Source organism: Protopterus annectens, chromosome 5.part1 (assembly GCF_019279795.1).
Source record: "Protopterus annectens isolate FY-2018-M chromosome 5.part1, PAN1.0, whole genome shotgun sequence".
Classification (NCBI taxonomy): domain Eukaryota; kingdom Metazoa; phylum Chordata; order Ceratodontiformes; family Protopteridae; genus Protopterus; species Protopterus annectens.
The window spans coordinates 463,162,530-463,187,518 of NC_056736.1; the positions used below are offsets into that span (position 1 = coordinate 463,162,530).

Consider the following 24,989-nt stretch of genomic DNA (forward strand, 5'->3'; position numbering starts at 1 on the left):
CAATTTTATGGCAGAATACCCTATGCACACGTCTACCCATTACTCTAGGAGTCCCCCAAGGCTCCATACTAGGACCACTACTCATCTCAGTCTTTATCAATGACCTACCCACCATCACTCCCAAGGCCACCGGCATCCAATACGCGGACGACTCTACTTTAATATGTACCACCTCCTCCTCAACTGAGCTTATGACCCTAACCCAGAATACTTTCAATGATGTAGAAAAATGGTCTGCAAACCATCAACTTCTATTAAACCCCAACAAAACTAAACTGCTCATCTTTTCCTCTGCCTGCAAACCCTCCTCACCATTCATTACTGTAAGTTCCAACAATGGCACAATTACATCCCCAGATACTCACAGAAATCTCCTGGGCATCACAGTCGATAATGTCCTAAAATACAATACCCATGTCAATAAAACCATCAACTCTGTCAACAAAAAACTGGGCTCCCTATACAGGATCAAACCCTTCCTCACTCTTTTTGCAAGAACCACTATTGCTCGGTCCCACCTACTTTCCCTCTTCATTAACCTGAACCAAGCCACCCTTACCAAACTTGCTAGCTGTTACAACCATATTGCTAGATTTGCTATAGGTGCTACCTCTAGAACCCAGCATTGTATCAACCTAACTCATTTAGGATGGCTGCATTGGCCCAGTCTTCTCTGATATAACCAACTTGTAATAACCCACAAAATACTATAGCAACCCAAAAAAACACCAGCACTAAATAAGATCATTAAACCATACAACAACCTGAGGTCACTACGCTCTGCTGACAAACTGCTGGTACAAACAACTAAAAGCATAAATGTGGCTGGGGACTCTCTATTCACAAACTCAGTAGGCAAAACTTGGAATATGCTACCTGCCAAACTTACTCGCCAATCCTCCTTAACCCAGTTCAAAAAAAGCCTCAAACTACACTTCCAACAGCATTGGCAATGTCCCTGCTTAAACCCCGACTAATCACCACCCGCAGTTCCTGCAAACTCTCCCTAAGCATTTCAATCACATACTCTAATAAGTGTATGAATTATTGATGGGACTTAGCCATTAACTTCTTGTATTATTGTCTGAAACTGAAGCCGCATGATTTTGATGCTGTATACTATATTTTATCTAAGTTTGTAACCCTATTGAAAACTGCATATGCTTTAAAGGTACGTGATGTGGAATGTGTCGTGTGGATGGTGTCTGATTCAGTGTGTGGATTTAGGTGCAATTTAAGGTAAGTGACTATTTTGTAAGGGTTTTGGGTAGGTGTGTGAGTATATGTGAGTGTGTTTGGAAGTTGTACGTGTAGGTTAGGGTAGGCAGGTAAAAGTATGAGTGTTTAAATGTTGAATATGGTGGTGTTTATATATATGTGATGTGTGTGTGCGAAGGACTGTAGAATGTCTGGTTGTGAGTTTGCTGACTTTTTCTGTTTGGTGCGATCTCGGAGTTAGAATATATAAGTAGGGGGATGTGGGGTGGTGCGGCCCTCCACATAGGGGGTGCAGGGGGGCTTCCCCCCTGCTTATTTGTATTGTAGGTTTGTTAGTTTGTGTTATTATGTTTGTGTGTTTTTTTTTTTTTTAAAAAAGAAAAGGCAGCAAACTCAAACCAGGAAGGAACCGGACCACAATACAAATAATTTGTATTGTTGTCCTGTTGTCCGGTTCCTTCCTGATTTGAGTTTACTGCCTTTTCCAGTTTTTTTTTTTTTTGTAGTGTGGTGTATGTGTTGTTTGGTGTGTGCTGTGTTTAACTTCACAATTTTAACTTTCTTGGTTTTGGGGTTTCGGTGTTCTGCCGATTCAACTTTATAGTCTCGATATACTGAAATTCGATGTTTCAGTATTTCTGTATTTCGAGATTATAAAGTGAATATATATATATATACATATATATATATATATATATATATAAGCATTTAAATATTGTCCTACTGCTACCTTGTCCTTTATCTCTAAACTTCTTGAAAAATGTGTACATAAACAATTTCTCTTTTAGCTACTCCATAATCAACTACTAACCCCCACATGACATAGCTTTAGGCCAGCTCAGTGTAAGACAACTGCCCTACAAGCAAGAGATTCTTGTAAACATGTCTCTTCATTATTTATCTACTTATCCAAGGCTTTTTATATGATTTCCTACCTTAAACTCCTACAACAACTCCATACTCTTGGTCTTTCATCCTCTTCTATCCAGCGGTTCACTAGCTACCTATCAAACAGACAGCAAACAGCAAAATGGCAAGATTCCCTCTGTCCATATCTAAATAATAACACTGGGGTTCCCAAGGGTCAATCCTTGGTCTCCTCCTTTTCAGTGTTTTTATACATAACCTTCATACCTCTTTCTGTCAAGGCACCGTAATAGAATATGCAGATGATTCAATTATTATGTGCTCCTCTAACAGTCTGACAAAACCTCCAACAAATAATTCAAGAAGCTTTCACCTCTCTTGAGACCTGCCTTGGTCATTAACCAATTGTTACTCAATCCCAAGGAAACCAAACTCTTCCTTTTCACGCTAGAATACAAAACTAATTTTATAAGTTTTTCCCAAAATAACACAGTAGTAGAAGTAGTTCTGCATGATTATTAGGCATGACTATAGATGAAAACCTCAAATTTGATCTCAATATCCAGAACAGTATCAAAAAACCCATCAGAAATTGGAAATCTTTATAGGCATTTACAATTTCTAAATACACCCACCAAATACATCCTTGCTATCACCTACCTGTTACTCTCACTTTTATATGAAGCTCCTATCTTCACCATTGTGCAAAACTCACTAAAAATAAAGCTACAAATATGTTACAATAAAAATGACAAAATTTGCTACCAGTTCAACATACTATACCTATACTGCACAGCTTTGCACTGTCTTAAATGGTGTGAACTTCCACAACACCTCAACTACTTACATCTTACAACACTCACAAAATCATTTACATGCCTGCAACCAACCTAGCCCTTACCTCTATATTCCACATCTACTTCGCCAAACGTTCTCTGAGATCTGAAGAAAAACAGCTCCTGTCTCTGCACAAACATAATAAATCAGCAGGACAATGCCTATACTCTTAGCCTGTTGCTAAACCTGGAAGTCTTTACCTTTTACAAGCAGAGCTAAGCCACATCTCCCAGCATTGAAATACAATTTCAAGGAATTCATACCAAAATCATACATCTGATCTTGCTTTAATCCTAGTAGAAACCAAGAGTTTTCATTACCCTCCTCTAATTTCTGTTATGTCCCCATTTTTTATGTCCTTAATTTCCTATTCTACTACTTTTATTACAACTCACTGCTTGTCTTCCTTTTGTCATTTCTCTTCTGTTCTCCTGTACTTGTCCCTTCTCCTGCTCTGGCTTCTATTACAAGCATTTTCACTTCCACTTACCCTTTTCCTAACATTACTTAATTTATCAGTTTCCCTTTTCTATTAGTTTATAATGTGTTACAATAAGTTATCCTTTTTTGTCGTACAAATTCATGTATGTTACCCTACTACTCAGATGTAAATGTCTAAACCTTATTGTATATTCTAATTATGTTATGTTATGTGAGTATTACTGTAGCGTTTATTTTGCATTGTATAGTCTACTTATGTTATGTTATATATTACTACTAGAGCCTGTCTCCCCAGTCCACTTCTGGAAATGAGTACTTTTGGTCCCAGGCAGACATTCCTAGTAAACAAATGTCAATAAATAAATAAATAAATAAATAAATACATATGTATATGTACACACAAGCGCACACACACACACACACACACACACACACACACACACACACAAACACATACGCACACACACACACACACACACACACACACACACACACACACACACACACACACACACACACTGATTGGGGGTATGGGGATTTACCCCTACACTGGGAGCCTTTCAGCGTTTTGTAACCTTTTATATGTAGCTTGTTTAAATTTGCACCATTTTCAGTTCTAGAGTTAGTGGGAGTGATTTTCTGTTAGTTGACACTGTGTGTGATGATCCTTCTTAATGACTCCATTTCAGTATTTGTTTATTTATCCCTCTGTGAACCATTAGTAATTAATGCAAAAGTGAGGTACAAGTATCCACAACAAAACTATGACATAACAAAGTAGTAACCTACAGATTTCCTACTTAAGTATCATATCAATATACCCAAGGCGTTACTGCTGTAAACCCAGCTTCTTCAAAGAGATGTTGCCATGCAGTACATTTTTCCCTTTTTAAATCATCCTTGCTTGCAATATATGCACTTCTTTTATCTCCAGAATGTACCAATATGCACAGTTTTTTACAACTTGCTACAATATGGTACATTACAGCAGGAGAATCACATCAGTGTTACAGTGAGCTTTTCTTATTAAACAACTTGAAACACATATAAAACAGCCCTCCCACAGCATTATTAACATTTATAATTAATAAAAAGAAAGAAAGAAAATAAATGAAGTGACAAAGAGATGACAAACAGTCATCCTCACTGAAACTGTGACACACAAACATGCAGTAGTATATCAGAACTTACACATCCTGGTTATATCATATAAGGTACAACAGATCAATTGAGTCACCTGAGATGCTGGTGAGAATTCTGCCATTGATCACTCCAGATCTTTGTAGCAATCTTTCCTTTTTAAGGACAAAATCTTATAGCTCTACTTAAAAAATGAATTTCCAGAAGTGTGAACAACACCGGACTCACTGTAAAAGCTCCTCCAGAACAGCAATGATCTGACAAAGTATAGTCACATTCCTAAATGCACTAGTTATCTATTAGTGGGTTTCAACATTACTATCCATTGCTAGCTAATTAAATAAATGAAGGGATAGCTAGAAAGATTACATCTAAGAGATAAACAGACAGGTAGATATTTTACTACTAGTTGAGGCTGTAAGGGGCCTGGACAGCTATTCATTTAAGCTCCTGCACCTGGTGTCGTATTCTTTCACCTTAGAAAGAAGACGCGGGACAACTGTGTGCAGTTGGTACCAACTCCAAACTTTATTGACCGGCCAACATACAGTACAATACACCAACTTCCTGTCTCACAGCCCTTACGTCATGCACTTTAGAGCACTAGCTAAGGCAAGACAACTCAGTCCATTGAATACACCACATCTCCTTTTCCATAAGGCCCCTTTCACTTAACACAAAACCCAGATCTATTCAATTTCCTTCCACTTCACTACGAACTTGGTACATTGACACAAAATGCTCACTTAGCCACGTTCAGATTACTATAAACCCCAACGACATTGTTATTTATACCCTGATCTTCACAGATCCAAACGGTCCGGCTTGTTAATAACTCTTCCTGATCTGGTCCTCACAACATCACTATGTGCCCGTTCGGGAAGGCCATTGCAAAATGGCAAGGCCTCATCGGTCTTACTTAGCACGCTCTTTTACACCCAGGGTTTGATTCACAGTCAGGCTCAGGTAAGGGAATCAAATGCACACGGTTTCGCCAAGACAGTCCCTTGTGGCTGGCACGTCCCTTAAATGACCTCGTAATGTTTTGATCTACAGTACCTGGGGTCTTCATATCTGTCACCCACACCTGGTCACGGGCAACACATCCCCAGCGGCCTTGCCCGATGGCGCCTGTTGTAGTTTTCGCCATTATACACCCTCTTCCCATGAGCCTTCTCCAGTCAGGCAGCACAGGGTCCAAGGATGAATCGGAAGAGAGGTCCGCCATAAGAAGTTCCGGAGGGCTATAACCATTCTGCAGTGGCATTGTCCTGTACGCCAAGAGAGCCATGTGATCGGCACTTTTTTTAGAAGGTTCTTCACCCTCCCGTTACTCTGCGGGAACCTGGGGCTGCTTGTGAACATGCCTCGAAGCCATGGCGGTTAAAGGAAAGACTGCCCTGAAAACTGAGGTCCATTATCAGACACAAGTACCTCTGGGATACCAAGAAAGATTTTAGGTGGGTGATGACCGGATTTGCTATGTTTCAACAATGCGATCTCAAGAAACCTGGATAAGTAGTCCACAGCAAGAAGGTAAGTATGTCCTTTTAGTTCAAATAAATCGCGCCCACTCTTGCCATGGTCGGTCAGGACATTCTGTTGGGATGAGGGGCTCAGGAGGATTCCTTCTCTCTGAGATGCACGTCCTGCATCTTAAAACCATGTCATTTATCTGTTGGCTAGGCCACCAGACGGTCTGACAGGCTCTGGCTTTGCACTTCACAATGCCTTGATGTCCCTCATGCAATTTCAACAACACCTCATTACGCATGGCAGAGGGATAACAAGGCGAATCTTTAAAAGCAACCCATCTTTCACTGTTAGTGTGGAACGATCTGGCCAGTAGCTCTTCAGTCCCTGGCTGCACAAGTCCATGACCCGCGCACACACACCCGTCCGGGCAGCTGCTGCTCTGGTGTTTGGAGGAAGGATGGCTTCACCTGCATGTTTTCCACAATACTGTTCACGAGATATCCGTGTCCTCCATTAACTCTGTTTCCTCCGGGTTAGCCTGGTTTTAGAGAACGTGACAGGGCATCTGCCACCCACAGTGATTTCCTGAGAGCTGCATTGCACCGTGTATGAGAACTGCATCAGTCTCATCCTAAAGCGGAAGATCCAGCGCCTGACCTCCCAGCAATGAAACCAGGGGTTTGTGATCAGTCTCTAGACAGAACGATTTGCTAATAGGTAATCTCGCGAAAGCGCAGATGCCCAGGTAGACGCTAGAGCCTCTTTCTCGACCTGTGCATATCGTTGCTCTGTGGGTGAGAGTGACCTTGATCCTCCCATTGTTGCTGCAACACGCTCCCTAACCCAAAGGATGATGCATCCGTGGAAACCGTCATACACAGCCAAAACTGGAGGTGAGGTGATTGCCTCTTTTAAGTCATTGAATGCCTTTTCCTGGTCCCCACCCCAGTACCAGCTGTAAGTCTCTCAAAGCTCTGTCCCTCTCAGCCAAATGAGGGATGAACTCTCCCACCTGATTCACCATGCCCAGGAAACTCCTGAGTTCTCCTACTGTAGCAGGTGCTGCCATCTCCGTGATGGATGTCCTCCTGGGGTCCGGGGGCAGACAGAATTCAGAATTAATGACTATGGCCCAAGAGGGTCACTGTGCCCTCAGGTCACATTTCCCTACATTCAACGTAATACCTGCTTCTTCCAGTCTCTTTAATACCTCGTGAAGTCGGCATCGCGTCTCTCCCTGGCCCCCCCCCAACCAACAACACGTCCATGTGACAAATCACCCTCTAGTCCTTCAATGACCTCTGCCATCATGCGTTGAAAGTGTTCGTGCAGAATTAATGCCAAAGGGAAGCGATTGAAGCGAAAACGCAAGGGGTTATTAATGTGGTGGTAAGCCGCCGACTCTCTAACAAAGGAATTTGCCAAAATCCCATATTGGCATCCAGTTTGCTAAACACCTTCACCCCAGCAAGCATCCCAAGACTATTCATTTAGCTTAGTGTAGTCTACACATAGTCTCAGCCTGTTACTGTCTTTCTTTGGGACTACCACCATGCCTGCACACCAATCAGTAGGCTCTTCCATTCTGGTACGCGACACCCAGCCTCCATCCTCATTAACTCCTCTTTCACTTTCCCCATCAATGGCAGTGGTATCCTCCTGGGGGTCTTCAGAGAGTATGGCACCGCCCCAGAGCACAATTCCGGGTATGAGGTCTTCAAAGACTCCATGGTGATAGTGTCAACACGCTTCAGGAGACCCAGCCCCAAAATAGCAGGAAGGCCTAAAAGCGGCATGCGGAGTCCAACATACACTTTCTCGCATGTCTGTCTTTGTCCATAGCCGAGCTGAAGCCCAAGGATCCTGTAACCTCCAGTGGCGCCTCCAGGACCCAACAAGGGTTTCTCCGGCTGCTGGAGCACAGGAGCATTCTTCCCACTGAACAAGTTGTGTAGGTCTGACTTGGAGATAACAGTAACATCCGAAGCTTGAAAGTCATAGGTGTGCCCTGTATTTGCACCTCCACAATCCAGGAATGGTTCCCGGAGGAGACAGAACCAAGGAAGAACCCTGTTCTTCACGCCCTCAATACTCTGCACCGCCTTGAACTGTCGGCAGACCGGCTGGTAGTGGCCCTTCTTCCCACACGAGCGACATCTTGCAGCAGTCGCCCGGACATAGGAGTCTATGGTGAAATGGCCCCCACACCTGTAACACAGTGGTGTCTGCACAGCATTCACGCTCCTCCGACTGTCTGGCCATATTTACAGCTCTCTAAGTCCAACTCTTTTCCATCTGCATCCGCCGACAGTCTGGTGTCTGCCAAGCCCACAACAATTCTATCCCTTATAAGCTCGTCGGCGTCCCATAATTGCAGTGTTCGCTAAAGCATGCAGGGCAGTAACAAAAGCATCAACAGTCTCGTTCAGTTCTTGTTTCGCATGTTAAATCGCACGCTCATAAACAATGTTCTTTTGACAATAAAAATCTTCAAACCATCTTTCACTTTGGCATACTCCTGGTGCTCTGCCTCGGTTAGCTTGAGGCCTCTCAAGACATCGTACAGTATATCAGGGTGTTCACCTGGTTCCCTTCTGGGTTGGAAGATAAATTACTGGCCTGCCGGAACCGCTCAAACCGGCGATCCATCGTGTCCATTCGGGGTTTGGAGAAGTCAAAGGGCTCTGGCGGCTGAATACTGAACGTAGCATTGGGAGGGCTGCCGACCATTCTCGTCCGACATGTCCGCCACTTGGCCACTCGGTCTTCAGCAAGAGGTCAGCACTCCCAGGCACAGCCACACAGCACTTCTGACACCATGTCGTATTCTTTCACCTTAGAAAGAAGACGCGGGACAACTGTGTGCAGTTGGTACCAACTCCAAACTTTATTGACCGGCCAACATACAGTACAATACACCAACTTCCTGTCTCACAGCCCTTAAAGAGCACTAGCTAAGGCAAGACAACTCAGTCCATTGAATACACCACACCTGGCATGTTCTAAAGATGAAGAGCAGGGTTAAGAAAAACATTAAAAGACTTAATTCTACCTAATATATCACACTGTGTTTTTGCTGCTAATTTACTGTGCAGCTAATCAGCAACACCTCTCAGATAATGCGAGCTGTCAAATTATACTGCCGTATTTTTTGGCAGCTACAGAGAATTCCAACATAGTCTAAATTTTTACATTTATGCCGGTGTTCCTATATGTATTTGTGGAAATGCTTGCTACAGCCTCTCTACTGCTAGCTTTTGTAGCCTTCTCCTGATCACTGTTTTGATGCTGTTTTGCATTCTTGTATTTAGATACAGCATCATTTCTTATTTCCCATCCCAGATTATAGTATATGAGTTGGTCTAAAGTAAGAGGTTAGTTTATTACTATGTGCAGTCTGTGACAAAGTATTGCAAGAGGTACAAACTGATGCCTGCAGCAGCATCATAGTATTAAAGTAACAATACTTCCAACATTGCTATACTGCTACATTACCAACTTAAGTGTTGTGCTACAGCAGATAACATTTTGTTCATACACCATGAGGGACACTGGCTGTCCACTAATGTAGAGAAACAGCAGGGTATAAGTGTGTGTGTGTGTGTGTGTGTGTGTGTGTGTGTGTGTGTGTGTGTGTGTGTGTGTGTGCGTGTCTGCGTGTGTATGTATGAGTGCATATTCAAAAGTAATGTTAGGTAGGCTCATGCTAAAAGGAAGGTTTGGTTGGTAAGGAAAGATGTAATGTGATAATTGGTGAGGGTCTGTCAACACCCAGTGAAAGTGTTTGCGATTAGCATAACTTCCTTACCATTTATAACTAGGAGAACAAAATCTTTATCATATTAACAACTCTTACAGTCTCCATTACCTTTTATTACTTTCTGACTTTAAGGCACTATACCGATTTGTGTTCCACTGTGTTTCATTGAAGTTCTTTATGACCTGAGACCAGTTCAAGAAGGCCCTTTGATTGGTAAACAAATCCCTGCAAATATATTTATTTATGTATGTATTTATTTATTTGTCACTTTTTCTATGTCCAATAGATTTGGTTAAATACCCTTTTCAAGTATGACATGGTCATAAGGTAAATACAAACATAATATATAATTTTATACCTTTACTGAAAAGCATACTAAAACAACGGCAATAGCTTTGCATTAATCATTTACAAAGATATCTATCTACTTATCTCTCTCTCATATATATATGTGTGTGTGTGTGTGTGTGTGTGTGTGTGTGTGTGTGTGTGTGTGTGTGTGTGTGTGTGTGTGTGTGTGTGTGTGTGTGTGTGTCTTACTCTGTTTATACAACTATAACTGATTTTTTTTTCAAAGAAAACACTCTGTCAGCCAAAGTCTAACTTGCTTAATTTACCCTAGATACTGCTCAAGGTAATTTTATTTCCCTACCCTACCCCCAATCCCCCCATGACAGCTACACTTATACTCACTAGACTTCACTCTATCTTCCCTTCTAAGTGATAGATGAACATAAAGTAATAATCCTCCTACTTCACTAGTTTTAACTGTGACTCTCCCACCTGTAAGTGATTATAACCTTCCCATTCAAAACTACAATTTATTTTCAGCTACAATACTACTGTAATTTCTAAAATTATTCAACTTCGACACTACTAAAATTCCTATACCCCCAGTTTCTCTGCACCACCCTATAATATTACACCTAAATGATTTCAATAGATGTAATTCTTCTTATACTCACCCACTTTACTAAATTTTTCATTTCTCAACCTATCCACAACATTTCAAATATCTCCAGAACAATATTGAATAACCTATATAAATCACCTTTCATATAAGTCACAAAAATACAACCCAAAACAAATATTTCCAAAACAACAGTTAAAAAAAATGGGTATACAATTTCAACTTTAATATGAAAAACTCAAACTTAGTGGATACAGATATTCTAATCTAGGCCCCAATAATAAAAATGATTTCACTGTCACCCCCCAGAAACCTGACAACTTCTGTCTCCCATAACCCACCAGCAGAGGGTTAAACATGTGCTTCATAAATCTAAACCTAAGAAGCACAACAAATATTATACATGAATTCCATGTCTTTTTTTCTCAATACTCCTCTGATATAACCATCATAACTAAAACATGGCTGAAACCAGAAATAAAAAATATAGAAATCATACCCTCTCACCTTCAACTTACACAGAGAAAATAGAAAAAAAACAAAAGACGAAGTGGCATAACTGTAGTTTTAAAAACATTATTGACATAAGACTTCCATATCCTTAATCCCTCCATATTTAATACAGCAGAAATAATTATAATACAACTTCAACTTAAGCTAAAGGTGTCCATTACTACTGTTGGAATTCATATTCCCAGGGAAATAGAATACCTATCACAGAAGGAATACTTCATTAGGTATTATGCAATATACATCAATAAAGTATAATTATGGGGGATCTAAATACTGATTGGCAGTCATATAAGTCAGATACCTTCACAACCAACCTGAACCTGTATGGTTTTTCCAGACTCATGCAAACCACCACAAGATTTGATAGGAAAACAAGTAGACAATCAACATTTGGCTGGATCTTAACTAATAAAACTGCTACCATAAATCTAACAGGATGCTTACCAGATAGTATCAGTGATCATTTCCCAACATACATATTCAGACAATGACTAAACATAAATAGGTCAATAAAATATAGTCAAACACGTAACCTAAAACACTTTACCGAAAACATCTTTATATCAACCCTCCATAAATGTAATTGGAATATCCTCCAAACGCTACCCCTTGATTATCCTGTTTCCTACTTTAAAAACACCTTCCATAATATCCTAAACCAAATGGCCCCAATCAGATCAGAGTGAAACATATTCCAGCACTCTGCCTTAACATATAAACTAGGGATCGTCTTAAACAAAGAGACGAGGCATGGAAACACTGGTACAGAAAAAGAACTCAAGATTACTTCCAAACTTTTAGATACATTAGAAACCATGAAAAAAAATCCAATAAAGATATACAAACAATTCTGCTACTTTAAGCTTCAAAACAAATATTAAAAAAAAGTTCAGAACTATATTGGTCCCCTACAAATAGACTTCTACATCCTGGCCAATCCCCTATCCTCTGACCCCATAACTAATAACATTGACAATACTGCTAAGAAATGTAATTCCTATTTTACAAACTTTGTCCTATTACTACTCCAGCAAAACACACATTCTAATCCAATCTCCTTACAACCTGAAACTGGTACTACCATTGATCTTACCATTAAATCAGTCCAAACTTCTACAGTAAAAAAAAAAACATACTAGACAAATTAAAACCATCTACTCAAACAGGTGACAATTTACCAGGTGAATTCCTAAAGCTAGTATCTGAAGCACTGGCCTTACTTATCAATACACTAATTAATTAGTCTATAATAAAAAAACATGTTCTGAGTATATGGAAAATGTCAAACGTTATTCCATTAAACAAAGTTGGTAGCTCAACTAAACTAGCTAACTATAGACCAGTAGCTATATCTCCTTTATCTAAAATTCTAGAAAAATGCATTCATATTCAACTCATTAGCCACCTCACGAGCAATAATCCTTTTTCCAAGAAAACAACATGCTTTCTGACCCAAGCACTAAATTACAACTGCCCTACTAAGTTTCTCAAACAGGATTAACCACCATAGGAATGAAGGTATTCTCATGCCCCTCCTCTTCACAGGCCTATCTAAAGCCTTTGACATGGTCTCCCATGAAAAACTAGGATGAAGAGATATCCTTCCTCATTCTTACTCTATCAACCCCATCCTGGTTCTATAGCTATCTATCCTCAAGACAACAGGGTGTTAAATGGGAACAACTATTTTCTCTACCCCCTGCCAGTTACTGTAGGAGGCCCACAGGACTCAATTCTAAGATCACTATTATTCAAATTATTCACAAATAAATTGCATACTGCAACAAGTACTGCCAATATTGTGCAATATGTTGATTACTGCAACCTCATCTCTTCTGACCCAACCATCCTTAAACTGCTAGAAAGCACCCAGCTCTCTTTCATAGCAATATAATCCTGGCTGTCCAGATTCCCCTTTCTGCTCAACCCTAGATAAACAAAACTAATGCTATTAATCCCACCAAAATTCTCATATCTAAAGTCCTCCTTTTTTAATCAGGTGAACCAACAAAACCAAAATAAAAACAGTGCTCCAAAGTAAATTATTAATAGTCCTCATTGATAAAAAAATAAAATCTGACCAACACATACTGCAAGTCATCAAAACAAACCCTTTAAATTAGGCTCCCTTTAAAGAGTAAAAAAATACCTTACAGACTCAAGCAAGAAGACATGCCTTAGTCACAAACTACCTTCTCCCATCTCTCCTCTACAAATCACCAGTATTAACAAACCATACAACTAACACTGGGTAAAACTGCAATCCAGGTTGTAGCCTGCTATACATCCCCTACCATGTCCCAAGACTACCACTCCACATTCCTAAATACACTGGAAAATATTAAGGTACAACCCAATACTATTATACTGGGGGACATTAACTACTCCTCCATTAACTGAGAAAATTACTCATGTACCAACGCACTTTCTTAATGTTTTCTGGAATTCATTAATTACAACACCCTAAATCAACTCATTCTTACCCCCACCAGGGGAAGAAACATCATTGACCTGGTCATGACTAACATGGGTGATCATTGCTCCAGAAATCAAGTTCTCCCTCGTCAGATCTGACCACAAGCTAATAACCATGGATATCCACATCCCACCCTCACCCCCCGTAAAGGAAACCACCACGAAAAACTTTTACAAAGCCAGTTTTGAGATTCTATAAACAGAGGTGGCAAGCTTCATGTCGCCCATGCAAATGGAAAATAGGTGCATGACTGCTGAATCACACACTAATGCACTGTATGAGCACATACACAAATGCATGGACTGAACCACACCAAACAGAAACAAGACTCTCTCTTCCAAAAAAAGGAAGCCAATCTGGTGGACCCCTGCCATAAACAGGCTCTACAACAGAAGGAGGAAACTCTTGCAGAAAAGGGTGAAGTCACAAGACTGGAAAAACTCCCTTACTAACCTCAGCAAAAAACTGAGATCCCTCATCAAATCCTCTAAAGCTAGCTACGAAAACAAAACTGCTGCAGATACAAAAGATAGCCACAAGGCATTCTATAGTTATGTCCAGAATTTACAGGGCAATACTCAGATCTGCTCTGAGCTACAGCACAATGGCAACAAGTATACTGAGCCAACTATTACCAATATATTGGCTGACAAGTTCAGTACGAACTTCACCCCCCCTTTCACCCCCTAAAGAGCCAATCACAATACTTGAGGAATGCCAAGTACCTAATATCATGGCTGCACAGCTAAAAACTGCACTGTCCAAAGCCAAGAATACAGCTTCCATGGGACCTTATAGTATCCTTGGCTGTGTTCTACATGAATTACAAAGTGAACTGCCACCACACTTGAGTGTCCTGCTCAATCACAGCATCACTTCAGGCTTTGTCCCTTCAGAATGGTGCACTGCTACGGTCATCCCACTCCACAAAGGGGAGGGTGACTACTGTCCCCGGGAACTACCGCCCCATTAGCCTGATGAGTCTGACATGTAAGGCTATGGAACACATCATTACGGACCTTATAAATAGGGATATAGGTAATCTCCAAACTCTGAACCCCACACAGTTTGGGTTTGTGAAAGGTAGATCATGCCTGCTCAACCTGATAGATTTCTTTGAGTCTGTTACCAAAGCTGTGGATGAAGGCAAGGTAGTTCAGACAGCCTACCTCGATCTTGCCAAGGCCTTCAACACCATCCCTCACTCAAGAATCATAGATAGACTCACTAAACTAGACATAAACCCCTATGTCATAAGATGGGTTGCTAACTGGCTCACTGATAGAACCCACACTGTCAAAGTAGCAGACTCTCAATCTGACTACTGACCAGTTACAAGTGGAGTCCCACAGAGATCAGTCCTAGGTCTTCTGCTGTTTGGCATCTACTTCTCTGAAGTTCAAGCCAATACAAATGGACTATGGCTGATCAAGTTTGCCGATGATTGCAAACTGGGAGCCATTATTGATTCACCACCTGATTTAGAGATTCTACAAAAAGGCCTTAATGAGACCAATGATTGGTGCCAGAACCATGGCCTAAAGCTCAATGCCAAAAAGTGCATTGTTATTCCCTTTGGGAAAAACGCAGTACCCATGAACTACCACATCGGCAGTAATCCACTAAACATCGAAGGTGTGACAAGAGATCTGGGGACACAGGTTGACAGCAACCTCTCCTTTGATAACCACATTGCCACTGTGGTCAGAAAGACCTTCTATGCGGCACATGTCATTACAAAAGGTTTGTCCTCCAGAAAGAAAGAGGTCATTATCCCTCTCTACTCATCCCTCATTAGACCTATTTTAGAATACAATGCCCTAATTGGCATGTACCTTGCTGGACACCTACAACTGGAAAGGCCACAAAAATACCTCACTAAGAGGATCTTAGGTCCTATACGGACTGACTCAAAAAACTCCAGCTATACTCTGTCTCATATCGCTTGCTTAGAGGCAATCTCTGCTTGACCTACAAAGCCATGTCTGGCCCTGAGCTGTTAGATATGCTACATCTAAAGAAATCCTAATCCCTCCATGCCACATGCTCCAGGGACCTCAACCTCATTACCACAATAAACAGAACATGCCGGAGGGACAGGTTGCAAACCCAGAGACTCCCCATACTCTGGAACAAACTTCCCATCCACGTCAAGCAGAGCACTTCACTGGTCCTCTTCAAGAGAAATACTGATGAGTGGATGGGCAATATAAAGTTCACCCCAGGGATCACTTCAGTGACCTTACTTGATAGGGGCACTGGGAACTAATGTCGGGAAGCACAATGCCAGGGAATCTTCTAGGGCTAGGCTTATACAGGCTCCAGGGTTATTAGCCTAGTATATACCTATGAACCTGATAAGACAAAACTGAAGATATGCTATAATAAAACAGCCAAATTATCTGCAAACACCCCCACAAAACTCACTATTGCACTGCTTTAAAAAGCACTGGACTGATTAGAACTTTCCATCAGTTAACATACACCTAACTAATCACTGCCCATAAAATGTATGCATTATATTAATGCCCCTCATTCCAACATACACTTCAACACTACTCTTAACAGAACCCTAAAATCTTAGAATAAATCATTGTTACAACTGAATCCAACAACAGGGCATGTAATTCACTGTAGTCAAACAATGCTTCCAAACTTTGGAACATTATTCATCTATCCGTCAGGATCTCACACTCACTGATAAACTAGTTAACTTCAAAACTAAGATCAAACAGCACTTAAGAAAGAATAGGCTTTGCTCATGTACTACTCCAAGATAGTCTTATCTATATACCTAACTTAACAACAACACCTTAACCACTTCAGCCTCAACTATAACCTTGCCACCTCTACTCCCTATCAACTTTTTCACAGAATACAATACTTCTATTACATCTCTAGCTATACAGACCCAGTCCAGTCAGCAACCTCCTTTTCTCATAACTTTCTGTATCCAGATAAAACCTTTGACCTCTAGTTCTTCTCTTCCCCATCCTTACTCATATCTATCCCAACTCACCTTCCTTTACAGCCCTCATTCCACTTTTTATTGCCTTTTTATGAAAATGCCAACTTTGTTCCTTTCACCATACTGACTTTTCACTCTCCAGCCACCTCCAACCTATAAATCTGTACTTTTTACCACTGTATTTTACCTACTCCCAGTACTGCTAGGTATCACACTCAACACACCTATATGCCTCATAGCAATATTAACAACAAAAACTGTTTCCCTATGTCACTCATCAAATCTAATGTCAACAACTTTAACAGAACTCCAGTCAATAATTGTATACATTTGTCATGCGAGTATTGTACCTATACAAAGCCCTATGTCAATGTTAAATTACAAATTATACTTATGTATTGTATATCTGACAGCATTGGTGTAACTATGGATTATATTCTGCCAACATCTGTGTAACTATGTTTTACATTTCTTAGGTCTTAATATCTTTAACTAAGTATGTAACTAATTTTGTGAAGCTTTTCTTCCTAGTCATCCACTGAAAATGGGTTCTGCCTGGTCGCACTTTTTCAGTAAACAAAGACAAATAAATAAATAAATAAATATAGGTACAGATACGTAATGTGTAGAATTTCCCAATTATTATGTACAGCAATGCTGAAAACAACTGTAACAATTACAGAGATGCTGACAGACAAGATATGCCTTTTAACTTAGGCAATATACACAATAGATTCAATGTCCTTAAAGCACACACATAGTTAGATTCTTTCATTAAATGTGTTTTAAGCCTTTCCTTTAAATAAGGAAGATTGTCAAGTGAGGTGATATTTGTGAGAAGGCAATTACAGACAGATGAAGAAAGTTTACTGTAGGACTTTCATACCATAAAGTAAACGTTTTTATTTTGCAGTACAGAATTCATATTTATATCTCATCCCTCTGTTACCAGGCATACTTGAAAACTATAACTGTGCACCTTAGTCTGTCATAAAGCTAATTACTAGAACCAAAAAACTGACCACTAATTGTAAAACTGCCTTTAAATTACATTAAATATAAAATAGATTTCACATAATTCTCCAAACCAAGTATGTATGTAGGCTGATGAAGAGCACAAAAGAAAGTCAGTATAAGATCTAACAGTAGCCTTCCAGAAAGTTATGATTACACACAAAAATTATAGACAAATTCATTTTAGAAAACACAGATATACAGCATAAAATATCACATAAATTAATTTTGGAACTGTTTTAAACCAATATTTGTGTTTCCATCTTGAGGAATATTGCCAAATAGAGACACTGGACATGTTTTGAGGTATTTATAATGCAATCATCTATTCTTGAAGGACGCACAGCCTTATGCAAATGACACAAGTTGTCCCAAGTGCATTATTTTAAAATGTTTACAAGTTTAAGTATAACTCTAGAGCATTTTTTGTACTGGTAGATAATATTTAGGTGGATTGCTGAGATTTTTTTTTTAAACCCATCTGGAAATTGTCAGGAAGGAACTGTTTGTTTCACTCTCATATGTTCAGATTCAGGATGCAGCTTTGATATTGTGACCTCCTCAAAAAAAAAAAAAAAAAAAAACAACACAGGAATCACACACACGCACACACACACACACACACACACACACACACACACACACACACACACACACACACACACACACACACACACACATTCATGCACACACAAATATGGGCTTTGAACGTTTGGAATGCACATTTAAAGTTTAGAAAGTATGAACATCGTAAGTGACCATACTATAACAACAGAACAGATTCAAGCTTGGGACCAAAGATTCTACAGTTGTGTCAGCAAACAGTAGTACAAAACCGCTTGCAGATCTTCTTGGAAGGGTGGCATGAGGGCATGTTTGTTACTTGCACCTAGTACAAGTAATCACTACATGCTTCTGTCTTTGCATTAACACAAAATTATCTGGAATGTAGTTGGTGCATTAGAGACTGAAGAGTAGGTGGGAGCATAATATGTATGCACAATGCAGTTAAGACGTATAGATGAATGAGAGAATAAACATTACAGAGACTGCTGCCCATCAGAATCAAGACTGTAGGGAGTTGGAAATTCCACTCCATGGGCTTTTCAGAGGCCAGGAGTGATAAAGAATGTTATTGCGTTAACTAAAGGAGGTGTAGATTGATCCATAGTCCTACAGATCAGTGGCCTAATTTAGACATTGGCAAATCTGACTTAGAATGTTCTCGCAAACAGTTCAGTAGGCTTCTTAATAAATTAAATGGTCAAATAGTGCAGACTTATAAAGCGAGAGCCTTTTAACTCCATTCTGGTAGTATATTATGTGTGGATGACAATCAAAATATATGAGATTATCCATTTGAATATTTTCTACTTGGCTTTCCACAAATTCCCTGACTGAACACCACAGAAGACAACTAGGAAACCAAGATGGCAAAGTAATAGGGTCACTATGGCCAAATCCCAGACTTCTTAGAGCAGAGAATGCAGGTGTAGCAATGAAATACATAGCGCCATATTACTGATCAGTGAGTGATGGAATGCCTCAGAGGTAGTGATAGGTCTTGTGCACTTTGACATGTTTATCTTCAATGTTATATGTAGTCGACACAGCAAGACACACCTGCTCCTGACCTTACTTCAAATTCCAAATTATTTAGGGGTTTTAAAACATGACATACTATAATTTTCACATAAGAACCAAATAAATAGACTAAGTAAACTGTATAAAAAACAAAAAACTGGTGTCCACAAAGCAAGAACCGAACGAGTACTTTACTTGAACGCAATTTATTTTCAACACAATTAAAGCGTTTTCGCTCCTGCCAGTGCAGTAGCTTCTTCAGCTACACCAGTTTTTTGTTTTTTATAATTTTCACATAAGCAAAAAAGACACACTTCAAATAGGTTTAAATTCTCTGTAGAAGGCAAAAAAATAAAAAGTTGTACAAAAGATAGAGACTGTTAAATAAACAGGTATGGCATATAATGCAAAAAGCTACAACAGTAAGATTAAACAGGGAGAAAAGCTTCAGAAGCTTCAGAAGGTTGTGAAAATAGCAGGCAGACCTGAGTGATGGGCATTAGTGTGATGTCAAGATGCACAGACAGCTTCGTGCTGTTAAAGTCACAGAACATATTTCACGTATATATCACATTATCGCATTTTAATAATATCGAACAGCTACAATATCGAAAATGCTGTGTAGCGAAACTGTTCTTGTGGGGGGCTGTACCCCCACACACCCCACTAATTATATATACTAACTCTGAGATTGCACTACAGTGAGGAAAGGGCAAATTTTCTGATCCTCACTGTACCGTGATCTCACAAAAAACATTTCGCTGAATGGCATTTTCGACATTGTAGCCATTCAATGTTTTGAAAATGCGATAATGTGATATAGACCCCATATTTCTTGGGGGTGCATGTACAGTGAGCAAAATGAACTGCAAAAAGAACTTGGCTATGTTAATTACATGCAGAGCCCCTTGTGCTACCCAATTTTTTGTGTGTGGGGGGAATCAAATATGTTGCCTGATTGCATTGCTTAAAGGCAGTGACACAAGAGGGTTTCATGTTATTATCTTTCTGTACAGAGAACCATAAGGTCATCTTCATGTCTGAATTCAGCAGTCAGCCTTGGATACCATACCTAGAAATGCCTATCAGGATACTAGACAGAGTTTACAGGAGGGCAACAAAAATGATTGGCTAGATGGTCGGCTGTGACATAACAACTGAGTACCTAAAGATGGATCTGTACAACTGAGAATGTGGATAACATGTTTTCACTAGTATCAGACTGCCCTCTGGCTCAGAATGGGTACCATGTTGTCTTTCTCCAATTAATGGAAGTGTAAATCATCAGAAATGTGAATTATATACTTATTTCTGTTTTGTTTCCCTCCCAATAACAAGTTGAATTACTGGCTATGTCACATTTTCAAAGCTTGTTTTGAGTCAAGTCACTTAACACTCAGAAGGATTCTGCTACATCTAAGTTAAATAAGTATGATAACATCAGTCTCTTTCTCTGTTTGATGATGGACTGAGATGTATTTATGCTGCACCTATAGGGTGAAATGGTGCTATGAGAGTATGTCAACTCACTATTTTAAATAAATGTCAGCATTTACTGAAGTAAAATTGCTTGTTCATAGGTTCATTTATTTTGCTGTGCCTCTGTTGAGCAGTGACACTGAGGTAATCCCTGTGATGATGAGCTACTTTAATCAGTCTAACATCAGTTAATCAGGTAACTCTGGTCACATGATCTTGCTCAAAGGTTTACAGTGCTGCTGACACCAGGAAGACACTCCAGCCAAAGAGCATGATCCTGTTATTGGCTAGCTTGTGTTTATGTGTGGCTATTGTGAGAAGACTCTTTTGTGCTTGAGAAGTGTATAAGAGATGGAGGTGCAGGAAAGTTGGGCTGTTGTTCTCTTAGACATAGTCATAAAGCCCGTGGAGCTGTATGGCATATCAAGCCTCTGATTGATCTCTAAATGATAGACTTAATATGGAGCTCATACTGGAGCTCTTTGTCCAAAAAGACATAAAAAGATTTTACACATTTCACAACTTTAGTGGACAAGTGGTCTACAGAGATAACACACAAGTCAAGAGCATGCACATGAAGGGCCGATACATTACTGCAAGTAGAATGCATTTTGTTTTTGTGACATTTAAAACAGATTAGTATTAGCCAGTCAGGCTTAACAAGATTTAAATCCATGCTGAAACACTAACTGTACAAGTGATACAGCAGAAGCTAACAAAAGCAATTATAGCAGTCATACGCGGGATCTAAAGGTGGATCAGATTTATATGCAATTGCTCATGGCATTATATATTAGCATCCTCCAGTGAACATGAAGACACTGGAACACAATGTGATGTGATACCTTTTAGTAGACCAACATAGTTTTTGCAATTACTCGAGCTTTCATTGTTGCATAAAAGGAAAATGCTCTAGTCAAGAGCATCCCACAACATATCTCTCAAGTGTCCAGACTTTTGCAGGATGTTCAGATTTTTGTCTCTTATTTTTAGTCTTACCCTCAGAAAAATTGTGGTTTTCTGGCAAATCATTCAGGAGTGATGTCACTTAATAATAAAAGATATTTGAGTTTCAGGCTTTTAATTCTTCAAAAAATGCATACTAATGCAAAACCTTTTGGTATATTGGTATATGTTTATAAGAGCAGTTTTAAAAATTGTCTGTATTTTGGGGCCTTTGTCCCTCCATTACTTTGATTTTGTCCAGATTTGTTGCACTTATAGGTTGAGAGGCATGCCCCACAGTGATGTGACATCACCTCTGCCACTTTTCTGATTGATATATATATATATATATATATATATATATATATATATATATTTTTTTTTTGGTGTTATTCATTATTAGTGGTGACTCGGCCCCAATGCCATATCCAAGGAAGCTTGAACTGAGTACAAGGGCATCAGGCTGATTCAAGATTACAGCAGTGAGTAATGGTTTCTTAGGTACCAGGAGAAATAAACAATGACATTGTACTTGTATGAACCCATTAATGGTGCAGTCCTAATATATTTCCCTATACTTGTAATGCATGAGCAAACAGGATACAGCCTGTACAGGCTGGAAACAATACTAGCCTTTTTTGTAGTGAGAAGACATTTAATCTTATAATTAAGTAATAAAACATGATCATCCCAGTTTTTGTCGCCATGACGTTCTAATAGTTGTAATACCCATATAGGTCATAGAGTAATTGCGGTAGTTTAATGCAGCAATATTGATGGAAAGAAAATGAGAATGAGCAATCTAGAGTGCAGTGAAAGAAAATAGCGGGATAGTCTTAATTGGTTACTTGCTTCATACTGTCTTCAATGTAATTGTCTCAGAGCTGTGTAACTATCAGTCATTAGGAACATATGATAGCAATGCTCATAAGTACAGTATTGTTAAAGTAAAAAAAACTTTTAAACGTAGTTGACTCTCTGATCTCTAGTGGACATCCATGGAAGCACATTTATTGCTTACACAACTTCCTGCAATAAACTCGGAAACATTTCTGCTACATTTGATTTCATTAACAAGAGATGCCCAGTAAAAGTACAGCACTTGACAGCAGTGACTGTGCAGTGTTATAAGGTGTACAGCATACATACTTGTGACTATCATTTGGAACAAAAACATGCTCAGAAGACAAGACTGCTCGCAGTGTAGAAATGTTTATGTCTATAGCAGGGAGAGATGGCGAACCAACAGTGCTACAATACTCACTACACGGTGACTGAGATCACAGTCCCTGAGCTGGTCATGTTTTCAGTCTTTTTTTTCCAGTACTAGAAATGTGTGCAGAGCTCCACCCATGTGGTCATAAAAATGTAGGCTGTAATTCTTTACAAAGTAATTTGTACTGCCTCTGTTGCAGGGATGAAGCTGGAAGTAGGACATTTGCAGCAAAATGCACACAATTGTGAGAAATGAACATTTTTACTTTACGCTTGTAAAACATTTCTTTACAACTACCTTAAAAAGAAATTTTAATTACTTTGAAGCTGGAAACCTATCCGGTCTAACAAAAATAGAAAAGGACCATCTTGCATAGAAACTGGTTTATTCTGAAGACTAGTGAAGATTTTTAAAGAAAAAAGTTTTAGTACTTTAACTGGATAGTAACTTTGCAAGGGAATAACTAGTTTCCTCAATTTTGTAGACATTTACCTCAGAGTTTATCCATTCCGAAGGCCAGCAGTTTGTCACAGCTTTTCACTTTCACCGGTAATTATAAACATTGTTCTGAGATATATATTTTTGTCTGTTCTTGTTTAATGTTGCTTTATCTTTGTTATTCATCCAAACACAGTGACTAAAAGGGACACCGCACCCTCACCACTGCCTCCCCTCCCCCATGCTTCTTTCTGACACATGTGTGCTTTGCCAGAACTTCTAATGTGAAAGCTATCTGAGGAAATTACAGTCAGTTTACATCAGTGAGAACTAACCTTCTTCGTAGTGGTATCTCCCATATATTTTGAAAGAACCACTTCAGTAATTAAATGGAAATATACCTTCATGGCATTCCTGCGGAAGCCAGATGCAAAATCCACTTACTTACTTCAGGAAAAGAGCACAATAATTTAATGATTAGTTTAACAGGGACTATACTTAAAAATGTGCAATCTTCACAAAAGTACAACATGGTACAAATAAGAACAAAAGAATCAATAACATACTCAGAAATATAATTTAAAATGTGCTTGCTATGTAGGCATGCATAAAATATCTTCAGACATTACCATCTTGTCCAGAATTATCCAAATGCTCTGTTAAATCACATCCAAATACACTGGTGCTCCCTTTCCTTTTGGACTTTTGCTTTGCTGCCTTGTTCTTCATGGAGGATATTTCCAAAAGATTATTTTTCCTTCCGACCAAAAAAAAAATAAATAAATAAATAAACAAACTTTATCTTAAAATAGTTCTTGAAAGAGCAAACTGGTGTTTGAAAACAGAAAATCAAACATCTGGTCCATGTTTAACAGAAGAGAAGAGACGAGAAGAAAAATGAAACAAAATTCAAATTAATCCACTCAACAATAAACGTAAATGTCAGGCAAGAAAGATGGTTTCACATCCTTGAGGGAAAGAGTGGCTGAACAGTATGTATTTTGATGGTAGAAGCCTGTAAAGGTATGCGGACCAAAAGGAGCCCACATTCCAGCTGGGAGCAAGTAGTCTGCCGTTAGCTTACAAGACTTTACCAGCTGTTGCTCAGAGATTAGTTCCTGACTCAATTTGTTTTCAAATGTTTCTCAAAAAAAAAAAAAAAGGAAGTATAAAACTATTTCCAGGAAATTATACTTTCTAAAACCTCGCGGGTCTGTTAGCCACACAGTTACTGTTAAAAATGTTTAGTTTCCTGCCTTCTCCTGTGTTCTCTCTCTCTCTCTCTCACTCACTGTGCCATTCTCTCTCCTTACTGTTACTGGGTTATCCATTCAAAGCTCAGGAAATGCTGTAAGAAGCTAAGGAAGTAAGGCTAAGTTAGGAGAGGAGGCTGTTTGTTGTTAGTAGCGGTGCTGGGGGTGTTGGGAGAGGGTGAGAGAGAGAGAGAGACAGAGATAGAGAGACAGAGATAGAGAGAGAGAGTGACAAGCTAAAGATAACAGGTCTGGTTTTGGCTATGGCAGTGTTCTAACAGGAAATCTGTTGTCGGCCCGAGCCTGAAACTCTGAGCTCACTCATATCCTGTGGTACAAAAAACAGACTGTTTTCCAAAAAAAGAGAAAAAAATAACAAGTCAGGCAATATTACTTGTGTCAGAAAAAGGATAATTTCTGCATGTGTGAGAGAATAAAAATGTCCATATTCTGT

The 24,989-nt window shown here is 39.4% G+C and overlaps 1 protein-coding gene across 2 annotated transcripts in view; it reads right to left on the minus strand.

Annotated features, from left to right (window-relative positions):
• ARHGAP31 (Rho GTPase activating protein 31) overlaps positions 1 to 24,760 on the minus strand; it is an 870,295-nt gene extending 845,535 nt beyond the window's left edge. Inside the window, exon 1 of one of the 2 annotated variants that reach the window (XM_044073118.1) lies at positions 23,912 to 24,760. In XM_044073118.1, the coding sequence (XP_043929053.1) occupies positions 23,912 to 24,011 (100 nt within the window). In that variant the 5' untranslated portion in view covers positions 24,012 to 24,760. The remainder of the gene's footprint in view (positions 1 to 23,911) is intronic. The other variant, XM_044073119.1, reaches the window with a different exon arrangement.
• Positions 24,761 to 24,989: the final 229 nt, after the last annotated feature.